This window comes from Camelina sativa, chromosome 7, assembly GCF_000633955.1.
Source record: "Camelina sativa cultivar DH55 chromosome 7, Cs, whole genome shotgun sequence".
Classification (NCBI taxonomy): domain Eukaryota; kingdom Viridiplantae; phylum Streptophyta; class Magnoliopsida; order Brassicales; family Brassicaceae; genus Camelina; species Camelina sativa.
Genome location: NC_025691.1, coordinates 21,059,654 through 21,079,678, shown reverse-complemented (window position 1 = coordinate 21,079,678; position 20,025 = coordinate 21,059,654). Strand labels below are relative to the sequence as shown.

Sequence of the window (20,025 nt, the reverse complement as noted above, 5' to 3'; positions counted from 1 at the left end):
CCACTCTAACACACCTCTCTTAACCTTTATTCTCACTCTCTTTAGCAACCACGTGAAGATCACGCTTACATCTTCATCTAGGAGCGTGGAAGAGACGCGCTAAACGTTCGAGTGGTGTAAGAGAGATGGCAATTACTGTTAACAATGGAGTTTATTTCCCAACCGACTTGTTGGGTTAAGTCGGAAGATCGAAATTTGTACCTGAGAAAGAATCGTTGTCTTCTTCAGATACCTCCGAAGTCCAAATCTTTTTTTTTTTGTTACGTCTCTCAAACCCTAAACTTTTATTCTCACTCTCTCTCTTCCCTCTCTGATTCTTGAGATCTCGTTAAGTCTGATCCCAGTCTCAATCTATGTTCGATCTCACTCTTCCCGAGATCTCATCTTCCTTATTATAAAAGATCCATATATGAGCTATAAACTCTCACAGATTTGATCTGTGAATCCGCGTATATGCTCAATCGGAGCCGGATTTGAAGGTGTGATTAAGGAGGAAGAAGGGAAGTTTTAAAAAAAAAGCAAACAAAACAACAATGGGGGCTGAAAAGAAATGGCTTTTCACTCTCTTCTCTGTAGTGTTCCTCTCAGTGTTCCTTCTGTTACTCTACTCAATCTCTGCTTTCACTTCTAAACCATTCCCTTCATCAATCCGTCACGGACCTCATTACCCACCTGCTTTTGCTTATTACATAACCGGTGGTCGTGGTGATAATGACCGGATCTTTAGGTTATTGCTCGCGGTTTATCATCCTAGGAACCGGTACCTTCTCCATCTCGGTGCTGAAGCTACTGATGCTGAGAGGCTAGCTCTTCTCTCTGATTTGAAATCTGTGCCTGCTGTCAATGCCTTTGGGAATGTTGATGTTTTGGGGAAAGTTGATCGTTTGTCTGATAATGGTGCTTCTAAGACTGCTGCTACTCTTCACGCTGTTTCTATTCTTCTTAAGCTTGATCGTACTTGGAATTGGTTTATTGAGCTTAGTGCCTTGGATTATCCTCTCATTACTCAAGATGGTATGTTATAAAATATTTCTATTTTTATCTAAAAGTTGACAATTTGCTTTAATTGGAGTAGGAGTCTTGGGTTTGTCTGTGATTCATTTGCGCTCCAGATCTTTGTTTTTACCAATCTTTGAGCTTGTTATGTTTGGTCTCTGATGGCTTATTGCAGTGTTCATGATCTATTTTATACTTTTCTGGAAATAAAGTGGAAATGTAATCACTTTCATTGATGATACTGATCTCTTTATGGCAAAATTTATCTGCTTTACAACTTTATTGCTCCACTGCTTCTGTTTTTGTCTTCATCTGACCTGGATTTCTAATGGAACATTTTTTCCTCTCTCAGACTTGTCTCATGTGTTCGCCTCGGTGAACAGAAGCCTCAATTTCATTGATCACACTAGTGACCTTGCTTGGAAAGAGTAAGTAAAGCCAGTCTCTTGCAGTGTTTTTTATTATATCTGTTCCTTGGTGGGGATGATGATGATGATGATAATGAATCTTTTTGTAGATCACAGAGAATCAAGCCTATTGTTGTTGATCCAGCACTTTACTTAGCTAGAAGAACTCAGCTTTTCACAGCTACCGAGAAACGACCAACACCAGATGCATTCAAAGTCTTTACAGGCAAATAGCTAATAATAATACTAGTTATGGGCTAAGTTCCTTGTATGTATACAAGTTTCATTCTAAACCAAATTGTGTTTGCTGGTTTGTGATATCACTGCAGGATCTCCTTGGATTGTACTAAGCAGATCTTTCCTAGAATACTGCATCTTCGGTTGGGACAATTTACCAAGAACCCTCCTCATGTATTTTAACAACGTCATCCTCTCTGAAGAATGCTACTTCCACACCGTGATCTGCAACGCGCCAGAGTTCAGTAACACGACAGTCAACGGGGACTTACGGTACATGATATGGGACAGTCCACCAAAGATGGAACCACATTTCCTCAGCGTCTCTGATTTCGATCAAATGGCTCAAAGCGGAGCGGCTTTCGCCCGGCAGTTCAAGAAAGACGATCCAGTACTCGACATGGTCGATAGAGAGATACTAAAACGCGGACGTTACCGAGTCACACCTGGCGCTTGGTGCTCGAGCCACAGTAGCTGGTGGACAGATCCTTGCTCGGAATGGGATGAAGTCAACATTGTTAAAGCTGGACCTCAAGCTAAGAAGCTAGACGAAACAATAACGAATTTTCTTGATGATTTGAATTCACAATCCAACCAATGCAAGTGAAGAGAAAAGGTTCGGACTTTTGGAGTCATTTATAGGACACACGACACGAGATTACATTGTTTTCACTCTCTGTAAGCTTTATTCTTTGGGCAACAACAAGATCACAGTGGCTACTGTATCTATACGAGGAGAAGAGATTAAAGGAGAGACCTTTTTCTCTTTTCCCAGATTTTGTAATTCCTTTGTCAAAGCCACTTAGAGAGAACTTTTGTTATGTTCCTCTGTTGTATCTTTATATTGATGGTACTCGACCAAATTCGATTATTTCTTTAGGGTTTTAAGTAAAAATCTAAACTTTTTCCCCTAAATGGTCTTCTCTCGTTTCTTCCACTTCGCTGGAGTGAATCTCTCTCGCCGTGTCTACTTCTTAAGAAACTCTTCTTCTTCGTCACCGAGCTTGAGTCTCGCATCGATTCATAAAGCTTCAAACTTGACGCTTTACGGATCAATTCACGCCTCTTCTGTTGAAACCCCTGATGATGTTTCACAAGACGCCGATAAAATCTGCAAGACTCTGACCAAATTCTCTGATTCAAGCGTTGAAGTTTTACTGAACGAAGCTTCTGTTAAGCTTTCGTCGGGACTGATCGAAGAAGTGCTGAAGAAGCTGAGCAACGCTGGGGTATTAGCTTTGTCTGTATTCAAATGGGCAGAGAATCAAAAGGGTTTCAAGCACACTACTTCGAGCTACAACGCATTGATCGAATCATTAGGTAAGATCAAACAATTCAAACTAATTTGGTCTTTAGTAGACGATATGAAACAGAGGAAGCTTCTGAGTAAAGACACGTTTGCGTTAATCTCTAGACGTTACGCTAGAGCTAGGAAGGTTAAAGAAGCTATAAATGCGTTTCATAAGATGGAAGAGTATGGGTTTAAGATGGAATCAAGTGATTTCAATCGAATGCTTGATACTTTGAGCAAATCTAGAAACGTTGGGGATGCACAGAAGGTGTTCGATAAAATTAAAAAGAAAAGGTTTGAGCCTGATATTAAGTCGTATACTATTTTACTTGAAGGTTGGGGTCAGGAGTTGAATCTTTTGAGAGTTAATGAGGTTTATGGAGAGATGAGAGATGAAGGTTTTGAACCTGACGTTGTTACTTACGGTATCATTATCAATGCGCATTGCAAGGCAAAGAAGTATGATGAAGCTGTTAGGTTTTTCAATGAGATGGAACAGAGGAATTGTAAGCCAAGTCCTCACATTTTTTGTAGTTTGATCAATGGGCTTGGCTCTGAGAGGAAGTTGAATGATGCTCTTGAGTTTTTCGAGAGATCAAAGAGTTCAGGGTTTCCCCTTGAAGCTCCTACTTACAATGCACTAGTTGGAGCTTATTGCTGGTCACAGCGAATGGAAGATGCATTCAAAACCGTGGAAGAGATGAGGTTGAAAGGGATTGGTCCAAATGCTCGAACTTATGATATAATTCTTCATCATTTGACTCGAAAGCAGCGGACCAAAGAAGCCTATGAAGTTTACAAGAAGATGAGTTGTGAACCGACTGTGAGTACTTATGAGATCATGGTGAGGATGTTCTGCAACGAAGAGAGATTGGATATGGCGATTAAAATTTGGGATGAGATGAAAGGAAAAGGTGTTCTTCCGGGAATGCATATGTTCTCGAGTTTGATCACAGCTATGTGCCATGAGAATAAGTTAGACGAAGCTTGTGAGTATTTCAATGAGATGTTGGATATGGGTATCAGGCCACCGGGACAAATGTTTAGCCGTCTTAAACAAACGCTTCTGGATGAAGGCCGTAAAGATAAAGTTGTGGATTTGGCTGTGAAGATGGGTAGGCTGAGGAAAACACAACTTGTTGGCTGAAATGGGATTTAATGGTTAGATTTCTCTTCTTGCTTATCTCTTGTACTACATTTGGTTTATCTTTGGACTATTGAATTATTATGATCTATGAGATTTATCCTAAATTTAGCGATCTAAGTAGTAAAAGATTGTTTGTTTTCTCCCCGAGCAAGACTGCACGGACACAGCTGTAGGAACCGTAATCAGATGATTGTTGGTTGTTGGAAATCAACACGGTCATAAACTGTTGTTACTAGATAATGTATCTCTGTTATGTTATGTAGTTTTTTTACAACGTCTTCTCTTCTACACTATGTTAAATTGTAAACGTTGGTTTAGCAGGAGCGGCTCTGTAAAGCTATACACATGTCAACAGACCATTCGTTGGTTAAATCTAGATACATAGCAAAAAGTATTTTACCTGTACATGATGTAGTCACAATAGTCACCATATTGAAAATTCACTACCAGAGAATGAGATGTTTTGGTGTATGAATCAAGTTATGACAGATGACAAGTCCATGTTATTATACTAACAAGAATGGGTCAAAGTAATTGATTGGGCTATAACGATTTTTTTCCTTTTCACAAACAGTAGATAGTTAAACACAGTTGTTGTTGTTATTTATATCTTTATATTTAAATGCCTAAATGGAGGATGTGGACATGCATTAGCGGGCTTTGATCAATGCTTATGTAATTTCCCTGATTAGTAACCTTTAATTCAAAAGTGAGGCAATGCTAAATGCTACTGCGTGCTATATAATAGCTAACGATTTATTTTAATCTTGAGATTTTGTCTGTCAATGACTATTTCAATGCAACCCTCTACTTAACTTTATATCAGTAATTAACCCCCTCTTTAGCTACATTTTAATGGTAAACCATTTACGTTAGCTTAATCCATATGTAAATTTGTAATATACTTTTTGGGATAAAAAAAATGTATAATTGGGGTGTAAGAATATGATAATTGGGGTGTAAGAGAAGAAAATGCCAACGAAGTTTATAGGGTGGAAAGTATAAAGAACAAAATAAAAAATATTAAGACAAATAATAATAAAAATATGTGGAGGGGCTTATGACTTTTAGTATTTCAAACTACATATAGACTTCATAAATAGTATGATTGAGTTGTCTACTTCGTAAAATCGGACCCCCACAGACCCTATATTTTTCTCATCGAATCATTGCCCCTTTATATTGCTACATTCCTTTCTATTTTTTTGAAATTACTATTTCCTTTCACTATTTCTTACCTAAAATCATAATAATTGAATGTGTGATTGTGTAGTTTATCTATAAAACCCTATTACTATCATTCATCCGGTCGTGTCCACAAATTCCGAAGTAACAAAATAGTTAACTAATTAGAAAGGCTCGTGTCGTTTTCACTTTTCAATACACGATTATACTTATGAATTATGCCATACACTATATATTGAGGATATCTTGATATCAATCATATCAATGATTGATGATATGATTTACGATATGATTGAGTACGTTAAGGTTGTAACTATAGATAGTCGTATATATTAGCATTCATTGTAATGTGATACTCTAGCTCCTATCCCTTGTATAAATACACATTCTCTCAATCTAATAAAACATCACTTCTACAAATCTCTTTATGGTATCAGAGCATTACGGTCTCTAAAAGCTTTTTCTTTTACGAAAAAAAAAACACTCTTCTTTCCTTTTTGTTTTTCTTCTTCGAGGTTCATTACCATGTCTTCCTCTAACAACACCTCTCCTCCTACAGTTACTGAAGCCGTCAATGTCACCAACAACCAAACTCTCATCTCCATCAGCATGACCGGCGTCACCAAACTCACCGCCGTCAACTACCTCATGTGGAGTCTTCAGGTCCACGCCTTGCTTGATGGCTATGACCTGGCCGGTTATCTTGATGGCTCCGTCGTTGCTCCTCCTGTCACGCTCACCACCGGTGATGATCTCACGGTGAACCCAGCGTACACGATCTGGAAACGCCAAGGTCGACTTATCTATAGTTCTCTCATTGGTGCCATTTCCACTCCTCTCCAATCGATTGTCTCCCATGCCACTACGTTTGCTGAAGTTTGGACAACCCTGTCCTCCACTTATGCTAAACCAAGTCGTGGTCACATCCGTCAACTTAAGACGCAACTCAAACACTGGAAGAAAGATGACAAGACTATTGATGTGTATCTTCAAGGTGTTGTCACACGTCTTGACCAACTTGCCATCCTTGGTAAACCGTTGAGCATGAAGATCAGATTGATCTGATCTTAGAAGGCCTTTCATCCGACTATCGTCAGGTTGTGGATCAGATTGAAGGAAGGGATACTCCTCCTTCCATAACTGAAGTCCATGAACGGCTCCTCAACTTTGAAGCAAAGCTTCTATCTGCTGCCCCTGCTCCTGTCCCCATCACGGCCAACGCTGTCCAACACCGCTCTTCGTCCATGACCTCTCGTCATCACACCAAGCCAAGGAACGGTACTGCTCACACTTCCGGCTCGTGGCAATCGTCACCGGACATGACACGCTCTGACTCTCGTGGGGCCAAACCTTACCTTGGGCGATGTCAGATTTGTGGTGTCCACGGACACAGCGCAAAACGCTGTAATCAGCTTCACGCTTTCCAGCAACAGTCTGCCTGGCAGCCTCGTGCGAATATGGTGGTTCGCTCACCTTGGGTCGTTGATAGTGGTGTCACCCACCATATCACTTCGGACCTCGACAACCTCTCACTTCACCAGCCGTACAATGGTGGAGATGATGTGATCATTGCTGATGGTTCCACTCTTCCGATTATGCAAACTGGTTTCACTTCCTTACCTACCCCTACTCGCTCTTTAAATTTACAACGAGTTCTCTATGTTCCTAATATACACAAGAATCTCATCTCGGTGTATCGTCTTTGCAATGCTAATCGTGTTTCTGTGGAATTCTTTCCTGCTTCATTTCAGGTGAAGGATCTCAACACGGGGGTCCCGTTACTCCACGGCAAGACTAAAAACGAGTTGTATGAGTGGCCTCTCTCACCGTCTCAAGCTGTGGCTATGGTTGCTGCGTCTTCATCAAAGGCTACTCATTCCTCTTGGCACTTCCGTTTGGGACACCCCTCCTCTACTATTTTAAACAAAATTATTTCCAGTTTTTCTCTTCCCGTTTCTGAACAATCTCACAAGCTTATGTCCTGTTCTGATTGTTTGATCAATAAAAGTCATAAAATACCTTTTTCTCAGTCCACAATCACCTCTTCTCGCCCTCTTGAATATATATACTCTGATGTTTGGAGTTCTCCGATTCCCTCCCTTGATCATTACGAATACTATCTTCTCCTTGTTGATCACTATACTCGATACTCTTGGCTATATCCCCTCAAACAAAAATCACAAGTTAAACCAACATTCATTGCCTTCAAGAATCTGGTAGAGAATCGTTTCCAGGCAAAAATCGGTACCTTCTATTCTGATAATGGAGGTGAGTTTATTGCTTTGCGTGAATTCTTCTCCACTCATGGCATCTCTCATCTAACCTCTCCACCGCACACTCCCGAACACAATGGGATCTCAGAGAGGAAACATCGTCACATTGTTGAAACTGGTCTCGCTCTCATGTCTCATGCCTCTGTTCCGAAGACCTACTGGCCATATGGTTTTGCGGCTGCAATTTATTTGATCAACAGAATGCCTACACCGGTTCTTGATCTCCAATCACCATACCAAAAACTTTTTGGCCAGGCTCCTAACTATAACAAGCTTCGAATCTTCGGTTGTTCTTGCTATCCATGGCTGCGCCCCTACACTCACCATAAGCTTGAAGATCGATCCATGGAGTGTGTCTTTCTGGGTTATTCCACTTCTCAGAGTGCATATCTATGTCTGCATAAACCAACTGGTCGTGTGTACACCTCCCGACATGTACAATTTGATGAGCAGCGATTCCCATTCTCTGTTCCTCCATTGGGAGTCTCCGTCACCGCCACTCACGCGCCCGACACGGTTGTTCACTCGTCCACTCATACAACTCTTCGAGTCTCGCCTCTGGTTCCTCCGTCGCTGACCCTTCACCAGCCTGACTCACCGATACCGATGCCGCCATCCTCTTCGACAAACTCTCAGGTATCGTCTCCGACTCAAACTTCTTCTTCTTCTTCCTCCTCAAATTCTGAGCCCACTGCTCCACAAGAAAATGGGCCTCAAACCTCGGCCCAGTCTCCCCAAACCCAATCCACAAATTCTCCTCCCATCAATTCAGAAAACCCACCAACACAAAGCCCTACTCCAAATCACTCGGCCCAAACTCACACCACAAATTCGACTCCTTCACAACACGAACCCGACTCCCGTGACTCGATCTCTTCCACCTCTTCTTCGTCTCCTTCCGCTTCTCCACCTCCACTACAATCACTCCCTTCACCCATCATCCCCGCCAACAATCACTCGATGTCCACACGTGCCAAAGCAGGAATTACCAAACCCAATCCCAAATATTTATACGCTGCAACATTAACAACCGGTGATGATCCTGAGCCACGCACTGTCATTCAGGCCCTCCAAGATAAGCGATGGCGTAACGCGATGGGAACGAAGTTTAATGCTCAGGTCGTTCAGCGCTCTTGGGATCTAGTTCCTCCTCCACCTCCAACAAAAACAAATATTGGCTGTCATTGGATATTCACGAAGAAACACAATGCCGATGGGTCCTTAAATCGATACAAGGCGCGTCTCGTTGCAAAGGGTTACAATCAACGTCCCGGCATTGACTATGCGAAGACTTTCAGCCCGGTGATCAAATCCACCACCATTCGTGCTGTCCTTGGAGTTGCGGTGGATCGTTCTTGGTCGATTCGACAGTTAGATGTTAATAACGCATTCCTACAAGGTACGTTAACTGATGAGGTTTATATGGTCCAGCCACCAGGTTTTGTAGACAAAGATAAACCAAACCATGTATGTCGTCTCCGGAAAGCACTCTATGGTCTCAAACAAGCACCGCGGGCTTGGTATATTGAGTTGAAGAATTATTTGGTCAGTGTTGGTTTTCATAATTCTGTCTCTGATACGTCACTTTTTATCTTAAGGAAAGGTCAATCGGTTATTTACATGCTTATCTATGTGGATGATATATTGGTCACGGGAAATGATATGCGGTTGTTACGTGATACACTCGATGCATTGGCAACAAGGTTTTCAGTCAAGGATCATGAGGAGTAACATTACTTTCTTGGTATTGAGGCGAAGCGTGTGCCAACGGGTCTTCATTTAAGTCAACGCAAATATATTCTTGATCTATTGACACGCACCAACATGCTCAACTCCAAGCCAGTGACAACGCCAATGGCCACCTTCCCGAAGCTTACACTCAACTCCGGCTCACCGTTATCGAGGTGTTGTGGGGAGTCTGCAATACTTGTCATTTACTCGACCTGATCTCTCTTACGCTGTAAATCGACTCTCTCAGTATATGCATGCCCCTACTACTACTCATTGGCAAGCGGTGAAACGTTTACTCCGTTACTTAGCCGACACGATTTCACATGGCATCTTTCTGCGCAAAGGTAACAACAATTCTCTCCATGCTTATTCGGATGCGGATTGGACAGGTGATAAGGATGACTACACCTCTACAAATGGCTATATTGTGTATCTTGGACAACACCCTATATCGTGGTCTTCAAAGAAGCAACGTGGTGTGGCCAGATCCTCGACTGAAGCAGAGTATCGCTCGGTTGCTAACACATCATCGAAGCTCATATGGATAACATCCTTGTTGGCTGAGCTTGGTATTCAACTCACACGGGCGCCGGTGATATATTGTGACCATGTTGGGGCAACATATCTATGTGCTAATCTCGTTTTCCATTCTCGAATGAAGCATTTAGCGTTGGATTACCATTTTATACGCAACCAGGTTCAGTCAGGCAGTCTCGGTGTTGTTCACATCTCGACACATGATCAGCTTGCGGATCCCATGACAAAGCCGTTGTCTCGTGCTGCTTTCACAGATTTCTCGAACAAGATTGGAGTTACAAGAGTACCTCCATCTTGAAGGGGTGTATTGAGGATATCTTGATTTACGATATGATTGAGTATGTTAAGGTTGTAATTATAAATAGTCGTATATATTAACATTCATTGTAATGTGATACTCTAGCTCCTATCCCTTATATAAATACAGATCCTCTCAATGTAATAAAACATCACTTCTACAAATCTCTTTACTATATATATATGTATATATACAGACCGACATCATATAGCTATCTATAGGCATACAAAATTAATAATCATAAACTAAGTTGTGTGATCTATTATAGACCCTTATTTTAAACACAACCACAAGAAAAGCTTAGATGGTAAAAGAAGAATCGACACAACCATAATTGCCATTACCAACGCATTAACTTTGACGCATGTGAATTGTGAGGTGAATCAGGTGTTGGGGATGATGAACCTCTAATCCCGTGACATTGTTTTATTATTATCGGCCCATCGGACATTGTTAAGTAAAGAAGAATTATCTCTTTTAGAAAAGATTTTAACTACAGCCTTCTGTTTAATTAATTAATACAAAATATTATTATTTTGTAACAAATTATAAATAGGTCCGAGTCGTGTGAAGTAACTCAAAAATTGGCATCGTTGTCCACCGTGTGTATTTGGAGGATCACATCATTAGAGGGCCACATATACATCTCTCTGATTACACTTTTATGAATATTAAACACATTTAATTGTACTAAATTCTCGGCATAACAATTGTTCATTAAGTCACCATATACTTTCTATAAATATGATCGAGTCGTGTCCATAATATATGCATATCTATCTACAACTTTGGTCGTCTTTTGGTGAGAGTACATACTTAGACATGGGAGCTCTTGATTCTCTCTCCGATTATATCTCCGACTACTTCCAAGTCACCAGAAGGAGGAAGCGTAAAGTCATGCAGGTTTATATTTACAACGACTTCGTTTTGCTATATACTCAAACTGCTTCTGAACTTCTTATTGCTTCTTAGTCTTTTGATTAATGAGTTTTTAGTGTTTTTCTTGTATACAAGCTTAAATTTTATTTTCCATAAAACTTAAGAAAAACAAAAACTAAAGATCCAAATAAATCTCAAAAAGTATGTTTTCATCCATTTATATAGGACCTAATCAATTCTTCGTATTGCTAATGAACTTTTTTTTTTGTGTGTGGCAGACGGTGAATATAAAGGTGAAAATGGACTGTGATGGCTGCGAACGCAGAGTCAAGAACGCGGTTTCCTCCATGAAAGGTTCGAATCTCAAGCTCGTAGTCTTTCTTTGTAAATTCTTTAATATTTTTTTCTTAAAACCTCACTATACTTTCATGTGTACTAACAACCCATTTTTCAAAAAAATTCAGGGGCGAAATCGGTGGAGGTGAACAGAAAGATACACAAAGTGACGGTGAGTGGGTATGTGGAACCGAAGAAGGTCTTAAAGAGAGTCGAGAGGACAGGTAAAAAGGCCGAGATATGGCCGTACGTTCCATACAACATGGTTGCATATCCATACGCAGTCGGAACTTACGACAAAAAAGCTCCGGTCGGTTTTGTTAGGAAGTCTGAGCAGTCCCAGTTGCAGCCTTTGCCGGGAGCTCCAGACGAGAACTTCATATCAATATATAGCGACGAGAATCCCAACGCTTGCACCGTTATGTAATAAAATAATAAATTATATGAGTATCCACCGCACGTAACGTTGTCTCAAACAATTTGGCTTTCTTTTTTTTTTTCTTTTTTTTTGGTATGTGTATGTACCTACGTAGGGGAAGAACCAAACCAGTCATTTCACTTGTGTAACATTTTCAAAATAATTTAGTGGTATATGTGTAATCAATGTGTTTTATATATTTTCGGATTATTTTTATTTATTTTACGAATGTGTAAAATATATTATTGAATATTAAAATTTATTAGTTTTTAGTAAAATTTCCCATAAAATAAAATAACGAAATAAGCGGTTTATTCGGGTAGGATTTATACTAGAAATTAAGAAGCTATGTACGTTTGAGTTTAATTGGTTTTGTGGAGGCAAACTGGTCAGAAAAGTGTATTGTGTGACTCGGTTTTGTAGTAATCCCTGCTACAACTGAAACCCATACAATATGCTAACTATTATCATTCATCACAGAATACAATATCCAACTTTTATCTTCTACTACGTATTATCTGACACGTCGAAGATCCAACTTCAGCAATTAACTAGATTTCTTCGGAAATATATAAATGGTTCCTCCAACAAAGTAGATATGTTGCTGACGATGTAGTTGGGTAACTCGACAATTTGTAATAAACTAATACAAGATATTTGTATATTCTCATAGCTTTTTTTGTTTGTTTGTCAACATATACTCCCATAGCTTTGTTAAAAAATGACACGTGAGTACCGTAATCGTCCTGGACTTGGAGTGTAACGGTAGCAAATCTTTCCGACCACCGGTTACGAGACAAGTCTTTTGTTAAATGAAATTAGAAATTTTGTTAAAAAAACACTTTATTACACAGTTTTGTTTGTTTGTTTTTGTTTTTCTTCTTTATTACTATTTTTAGTATGTTTGTTACATTCCCGGATGAATCAGCAATGTAATATATTATTCTTCGAATCAATTTGTAGCACCATGCACATATGACATATCCAATCTTTATAGTCAGGCTGTAATATATTTTTGTTGTTGACAACTTGATGTGTATCATAAACTTACTAGTCCGTACCAAAAACGTAAAAATAGTTTATTGCTATGTCATAACAAACTAACCAGTTGGGAATAGTAAAATACCTCACGAAAAAACAAACACCAGTTCAATCCTTAGAATGAGCGATCTTAAATAAAGTCCCATGAAGATTAATTAGAATTCAAAATATTTTATTATTATGGTGCTGCCTAGGATGAGATGACATTTAAGTACCCTAGTTTGTTAGCAAAGAACCAAAGTCAGGCCCAACACCAATCCAAGGAAAGGCCCAACATCAAGAAAGTCCAACAACTCAATTACAGAAAAAAACAAACATCTCTTTACCTGCAAATGACGTTAGAAGAAAGCAACAGCTGCAACCACAAGGGAACCGATTCAAAACACTTCTAACGTTATGTGATGACCAAGGTTGAAACCAGCTGTCTAATAGGACAAAGATAGGAAAACCCTAGAGAACCCTAGATTGTTCTATAAGTCCTATATATAGCCTTGTGCCTCCATTTGGATTGTATAAGAAGAATAAAGTTCATAATAGCAAAGTATTCAAAATTCTCTTCATGGTATCAGAGCCATTGTAACCTTAACAGGTGTTTCAATGGCCTATTCCTACCCTTCTCCAGACAACATCCATGTCTCAAGCACTGTTACAATAAAACTCAACAACACAAACTATCTTCTCTGGAAGACGCAATTTGAATCTCTGCTGTCGTGTCAGAAACTCATCGGCTTTGTGAATGGTGCCGTCACAGCTCCGCCGCGTTTCATCTCCACTCGCACCGGTGATACAACCACAAAAGTGCCTAATGCTCGTTTTGAATCCTGGTTCTGCACATACCAACTTATCTGCTCCTGGATCTTTGGTACGCTCTCAGAGGAAGTACTCGGGTATGTCCACACTCTCACTACCTCTAGAGAAGTTTGGATGTCCTTAGCTGAAAACTTCAACAAGAGTAGTATCACTAGGGAATTCTCTTTACGTCGTACTATGTGGGATTTGGAAAAGAAGGACAAGACTCTTGCTGCTTATTGTCGCGAGTTTGTGTCGATTTGTGATGCCCTGAGTTCCATTGGCAAGCCCATTGACGAGTCTATGAAGATATTCCAGTTTTTGAACGGCTTAGGTCGTGACTACGACCCTATCACGACGGTGATTCAGAGTTCTCTTGGCAAACTCTCTCCACCAACGTTTACTGAGGTGGTCTCTGAAGTTGACAGCTTCGATTCGAAGCTTCGTTCCTATGAGACCTCCGATACCATCTCCCCTCACGTTGCCTTTCACACTCAGACGTCTGACTACGGCGGCTACAATAGAGGAGGCTTTCGAGGTCGTGGCAGAGGTCACAACAACGGTCATGGAGGCTACTCAACTCGAGGACGTGGCTTCTCTCAACATCAATCTGCTCCTAACAACAATGGAGAGCGTCCTACATGTCAAATCTGTGGAAAGATTGGACACACAGCAGCCAAATGTTACAACCGTTTCAATAACAACTATCAAGGTGGGGATTTGCCTCAAGCCTTTAACACTCTTCATGTGTCTGACGCTACTGGCAGAGAATGGGTCACAGACTCAGGGGCAACGGCTCATATCACTTCCTCACCAGCCAATCTGACGAATGTCACCACCTATGAAGGCAATGATGCGATCCTTGTTGGCGATGGGGCGTTTCTACCTATCACTCATGTTGGCTCTACCTCCATCACTTCTGCTACAGGTATAATCTCTCTCAATGAAGTTCTTGTTTGTCCTGAAATGCAAAAATCACTACTTTCAGTATCACGTCTCTGCGATGATTATCCCTGTGGCGTTTACTTTGATTCCACTAATGTATATGTGATTGATATAAAACATCAGAAAATGGTGGTAAAGGGTCCACAAAATAAGGGTCTTTATGTGTTGAAGAATCCGAAGTTTGCAGCCTACTTCTCCAATCGTCAGTGTGCAGCCTCTGAAGCAGTCTGGCATCACCGTCTCGGGCATTCAAACTACCAAATTCCTCAACAGTTGAACACTTGCAAGGCCATTCAAGTCAATAAGTGCAGAACTTCTCCCGTGTGTGAACCTTGCCAGATGGGGAAAAATTCTAAATTACAGTTTTTTAGTTCAGATTCTCGTGTATTACACCCTCTAGATCGTATATACTGTGATCTATGGGGGCCTTCATCTACTATATCTAATCAAAGATTCAAGTTTTACGCAGTATTTGTTGATGATTACTCTAGATTTGCTTGGTTCTTCCCTTTAAAGCACAAATCAAACTTCTTCTCAACCTTCAAAGTCTTTCAAAAGCATGTAGAGAATCAATTTAATTCAAAAATAAAGGTCTTCCAGAGCGATGGTGGGGGAGAATTTACAAGCAATCAACTTAGAGCTCACCTCACTGCCAATGGGATTGCTCATAGGATCTCCTGTCCATACACTCCTCAGCAAAATGGCATAGCCGAAAGGAAGCATAGGCACATAGTGGAGCTTGGTCTCTCCATGCTCTTCCACAGTCACACTCCTCTCCAACACTGGTTGGAAGCATTCTCTAGTGCTGTGTTCATTAGTAACCTCCTACCCTCGAGAGTTCTAGACAACAAGAGCCCCTATGAAGTACTATTCAACAAGCAACCTAACTATTCCATGCTTAGAGTGTTTGGATCCGCCTGCTATCCTTGCCTTCGTCCCCTTGCAGATCACAAATTTGACCCTCGATCGTTGCAATGTGTATTCATCGGCTATAACACCCAATATAAAGGCTACCGCTGCTTGTTTCCACCTACTGGTCGGGTCTACATCTCTAGGAATGTGATCTCTGATGAAGATTGCTTCCCATATCAGCTTCAATATAAAGTATTTGTGCCTAAATACCAATCTACTCTTCTAAAAGTATGGCAAACTGGCATACCTAATGTTGTCTCGCAAGTAACACCATCAACACCCGATACTACCTCCAACTCATCACTCCTAGAGAACACACCCACAACTCATACTCTAGACGACGAAGGTGCTATTGGTAATACTAATGAGGTCGAAAGTTTACAAAATCAGACCTTGGAGGTGAACATTGAAGATGAGTCTCCGGCGTTAGAGGTGAACAATGAAGATGAGTCTTCGACTGCAGATTCTCTCTCTGACTCTGAAAATGACAACACCGCCGAAGCAGCTCAATCCAACACTCACTTTATGATAACTAGAGCCAAAGATGGCATTCATAAACCGAATCGAAGATATGCTCTGCTCACCTCCAGATATGCGATAGAAGAACCTAACGATCTAGAGGCTGCAATGGCACATCCTGGTTGGAATCAGGCGGTACTTGATGAAGTAGGGAGAATTAACATGCTGCACACCTGGGATTTGGTTGAACCGACAGAAGACATGAACATTCTGCATTCCAAGTGGGTATTCAAGACCAAATTAAAGCCTGATGGAACTGTTGACAAACTTAAAGCTAGAATAGTTGCTAAAGGCTTTGAACAAGAAGAAGGTGTGGATTACCTAGAAACCTACAGTCCAGTTATAAGGACAGCAACCATCAGGCTGGTCTTGGAAGTTGCTACAGCTAAAGGATGGCCTATCAGACAACTCAATGTCTCGAATGCATTCCTTCATGGTGAACTGCAGGAGCCAGTGTTCATGTACCAACCAAGTGGTTTTGTTGATCAACAAAAACCATCCCATGTGTGTCGCCTCACCAAGGCTCTTTATGGACTTAAACAAGCTCCAAGAGCTTGGTTCGACACATTCAGCAGTTTTTTGATTGAATTCGGGTTCTACTGCAGTAAATCGGACCCCTCTCTTTTTACTTATCGCCGAAATGGAGAGTCTCTGACCTTACTTCTGTATGTTGATGATATACTTCTCACAGGTAGTAATCAACAGCTTCTTGATACGCTTCTCGAAGCTCTCAATAACCGCTTTCTCATGAAGGACCTCGGTCCACCTAAATACTTTCTTGGTGTGGAGTTTGAAATGCACCCTAACGGTATATTCATGCATCAGTCCGCATATGCCTCAGATATTCTCCATCAAGCTGCAATGAGCAACTGCAACCCAATGCCTACTCCACTGCCTCAGCAACTCACTCAACAGAACTCAGAGCTGTTCCCTGAACCTACATACTTTAGAAGCCTAGCTGGTAAGCTCCAATATCTAACCATTACTAGGCCTGATATTCAATTTGCAGTGAATTTTGTCTGTCAGCGTATGCACGCACCAACAGGCTCTGATTTCGGTCTCCTCAAGCGATTGCTACGGTATCTCAAAGGAACAATACATATGGGACTTCGTATTTGGAAGCATAACAACTTATCACTTTCTGCTTACTGCGACAGTGACTGGGAAGGCTGCAAGAACACTAGAAGGTCCACCTCAGGTTTCTGCACTCTGCTTGGACCTAATCTGGTCTCATGGTCAGCAAAACGACAACAAACTATGTCGAACTCCTCCACAAAAGCAGAGTATAGAGCTCTGACTGCAACAGCTCATGAACTCACTTGGCTCTCCTTCCTTCTCAGAGACCTTGGAATCTTTCAAGCTCATCCCACCGTTCTTCAATATGATAATCTCTCTGCTGTCTATCTAAGTGCTAATCCTGCCCTCCCCAATCGCTCAAAGAGCTTTGACATCGACTATCATTACATTAGAGAACAAGTGGCTCTAGGTCTCATAGAAACAAGACACATTCCGGCTACCTTTCAACTGGCAGATATCTTTACCAAATCCTTGCCGCAAAAAGAGTTTGCAGAGCTCCGAAACAAGCTTGGGGTCGGTTATTCACCCACCGTACATTTGAGGGAGCATGTTAGCAAAGAACCAAAGTCAGGCCCAACACCAATCCAAGGAAAGGCCCAACATCAAGAAAGTCCAACAACTCAATTACAGAAGAAGACAAACATCTCTTTACCTGCAAATAACATTAGAAGAAAGCAACAACTGCAACCACAAGGGAACCGATTCAAAACACTTCTAACATTATGTGATGACCAAGGTTGAAACCAGCTGTCTAATAGGACAAATATAAGAAAACCCTAGAAAACCCTAGATTGTTCTATAATTCCTATATATAGCTTTGTGCCTCCATTTGGATTGTATAAAAAGAATAAAGTTCATAATAGCAAAGTATTCAAAATTCTCTTCACTATTTGGGACTAAATTGAAATGACTGATTATTAAATTATGACTTAGCAGTCAACACAACTTAGAACAAAATAAAGAAGGATATGTAAGATTTGAACTTGTGAAAAGGACTCAAGCAATACAAATGGAGAGACGAGAAAGGGCACACGAAGCGCAAAGCGCAAAACGCAAAACGCGCCGAAGTGGGGACTTGCGTTGGTCGTTGTTTGATGGTGACAACCGCAATTTTAGCTATATGGGAGATGAGCTTTCAGGTTAATCTCCACGTGTACAGTACCTGAGACATCGACGGCTCTCAGTCATTTTGACTAGCAACACCAAAACATGGACATGCTCAAAGTCTATAATTATACTATGGCAATTTTTAAAATGTATCATCAAAACTGTAATTTTTGCTTAACCAAAGACGAATCAAACCTGGCGGGTAATCATTCTAGATAGTTATTCACTGTAGTAACATCAAGAAGAGTTTAAAAGTATTTATCGTTCCCATTTGTAACAAATAAAGAAGTTGACTCGTTTATCCACAAATGAAAATATGTAAAGTACTATTTGAATACATAAATTAAAGGGAATTTTGTATCCGAAGAAACCATCAAATCAAGTATCCGAAATTTACAATTCTACCATCGCCTCTAGGCTCTAACTAAGGCTCTAATCTTATCAAACTCGGTACTGATCGATCGCTTGTGAGCAGTGTAGATGACATTGATATTACTTCATTTGCATTTGGGCCTATCTGATTTATATATACGCTTTTGGGCTCTCCGTTGGGAAAAGTTTTGGTTCAAGTTGGGTTCCTTTTTAGCGTCTCAATTATCTTTGCAATGGTGGGTCTATTATAAACTGATGGGTTTTACTTATGCTACTTAAAAATTGATGAAATGTTATCAAAAGAAAAAAATATATATACTGTATTATTTGTCAAGTAATATATACATAATGAAAATTACTATGATATTGTGATTTTCAAATTATGATTTTGGAGAATTGTGTGGGATTTATGATATTTTGAATTTTAGGATATTTGAGTGGATTTTGGTGGATTTGTTATTATTTTCTATCTTTAAAAAAATATTTTGTGATTTGATGAAATTTGGAGAGATTTTTAAAAATAATTTTGGGTGATTTTAAAAGAACCTCACACAAAGGCAAATTGTTCATCGACTTGTTAAACAAGAATCTATATTATTATTTTTGAAGTACATTTTGTGTTATGCCCTTAAAGTTTTGGTTATTTAATTTGTTTTATTTACAACATTAACCCCTAACTATTTTTCTAAAATAACAATTCCTGAAAACATTTAATGGAATTATTTAAATTGACTTAATTTGATACATTTCTTGCCATAAATAACTTGACAACATTAAATTTTTAATCCCATAAATATCTCCAAACCTATTTTAATAGATCTTTAGAGATTGTATGATCTCTTAAATTTAAATGACACAGCCGAGTTTGAGTAACAAATGATTACAATCGCAATAATTATTATAACGTTAATAAAATTCATAAAAACGAGAACCCAACTTTAGAAACTCAATAATCAGGTATATTAAACTTTAGCATCAAGAAAAATATTAATAAAATACATATCGTGTTAAGAAACTGAATATTATTCTGCGATAATGTTATCAACTCAAATAGGAAAACACTAAAATCTCTCTTTTATTACTATGGATCGTAAACTCCTTGCTCATTAAGCATTTTCCATGTATAAATATCAACTTCACAAACAAAACACAACACACAACCAAAACCACTAATATGACGGTTTTGAAACACGGGTTAAACCACTAATATGACGGTTTGTTGTTATATAGCGGGACATGTTATTAACATGACGGTTTGAATTAACATTAGTATAAATATAAAATATTGTTAATTCGGTTTTGAAACACGGATTAAATCTTTCTTTAATTATTTAGTCAATACCACTAATATAAGAATATTAGACATATTAAATCAGAGTAATTTAACTAAAATTTTGTAAAACAATTAAATCATTGGTAAAATTGTGACTTAATCCGACAATAGCTTATAAATTACATATTTATGTATTTATTTCCCCTATTATTGTTCTAATAATTGATAATCCAAACAAAATTATTATTTAATTAA

At 39.6% G+C, this 20,025-nt stretch overlaps 3 protein-coding genes across 3 annotated transcripts; all 3 read left to right on the top strand.

The window, feature by feature from the left end:
* Window positions 169-2,511, top strand: LOC104701763 (beta-glucuronosyltransferase GlcAT14A). The gene is made up of 4 exons (XM_010417501.2): window positions 169-1,014; window positions 1,349-1,424; window positions 1,514-1,629; window positions 1,733-2,511. Exons 1-4 carry the CDS (start codon window positions 534-536, stop codon window positions 2,245-2,247), a joined length of 1,188 nt encoding a protein of 395 aa, XP_010415803.1. The 5' UTR covers window positions 169-533; the 3' UTR covers window positions 2,248-2,511.
* LOC104701762 (pentatricopeptide repeat-containing protein At1g71060, mitochondrial-like) lies at window positions 2,529-4,336 on the top strand. The gene has a single exon (XM_010417500.2). It carries the CDS (start codon window positions 2,555-2,557, stop codon window positions 4,076-4,078), a length of 1,524 nt encoding a protein of 507 aa, XP_010415802.1. The 5' UTR covers window positions 2,529-2,554; the 3' UTR covers window positions 4,079-4,336.
* On the top strand, window positions 10,667-11,917 carry LOC104701761 (heavy metal-associated isoprenylated plant protein 20-like). The gene is made up of 3 exons (XM_010417499.2): window positions 10,667-11,005; window positions 11,260-11,335; window positions 11,446-11,917. Exons 1-3 carry the CDS (start codon window positions 10,871-10,873, stop codon window positions 11,742-11,744), a joined length of 510 nt encoding a protein of 169 aa, XP_010415801.1. The 5' UTR covers window positions 10,667-10,870; the 3' UTR covers window positions 11,745-11,917.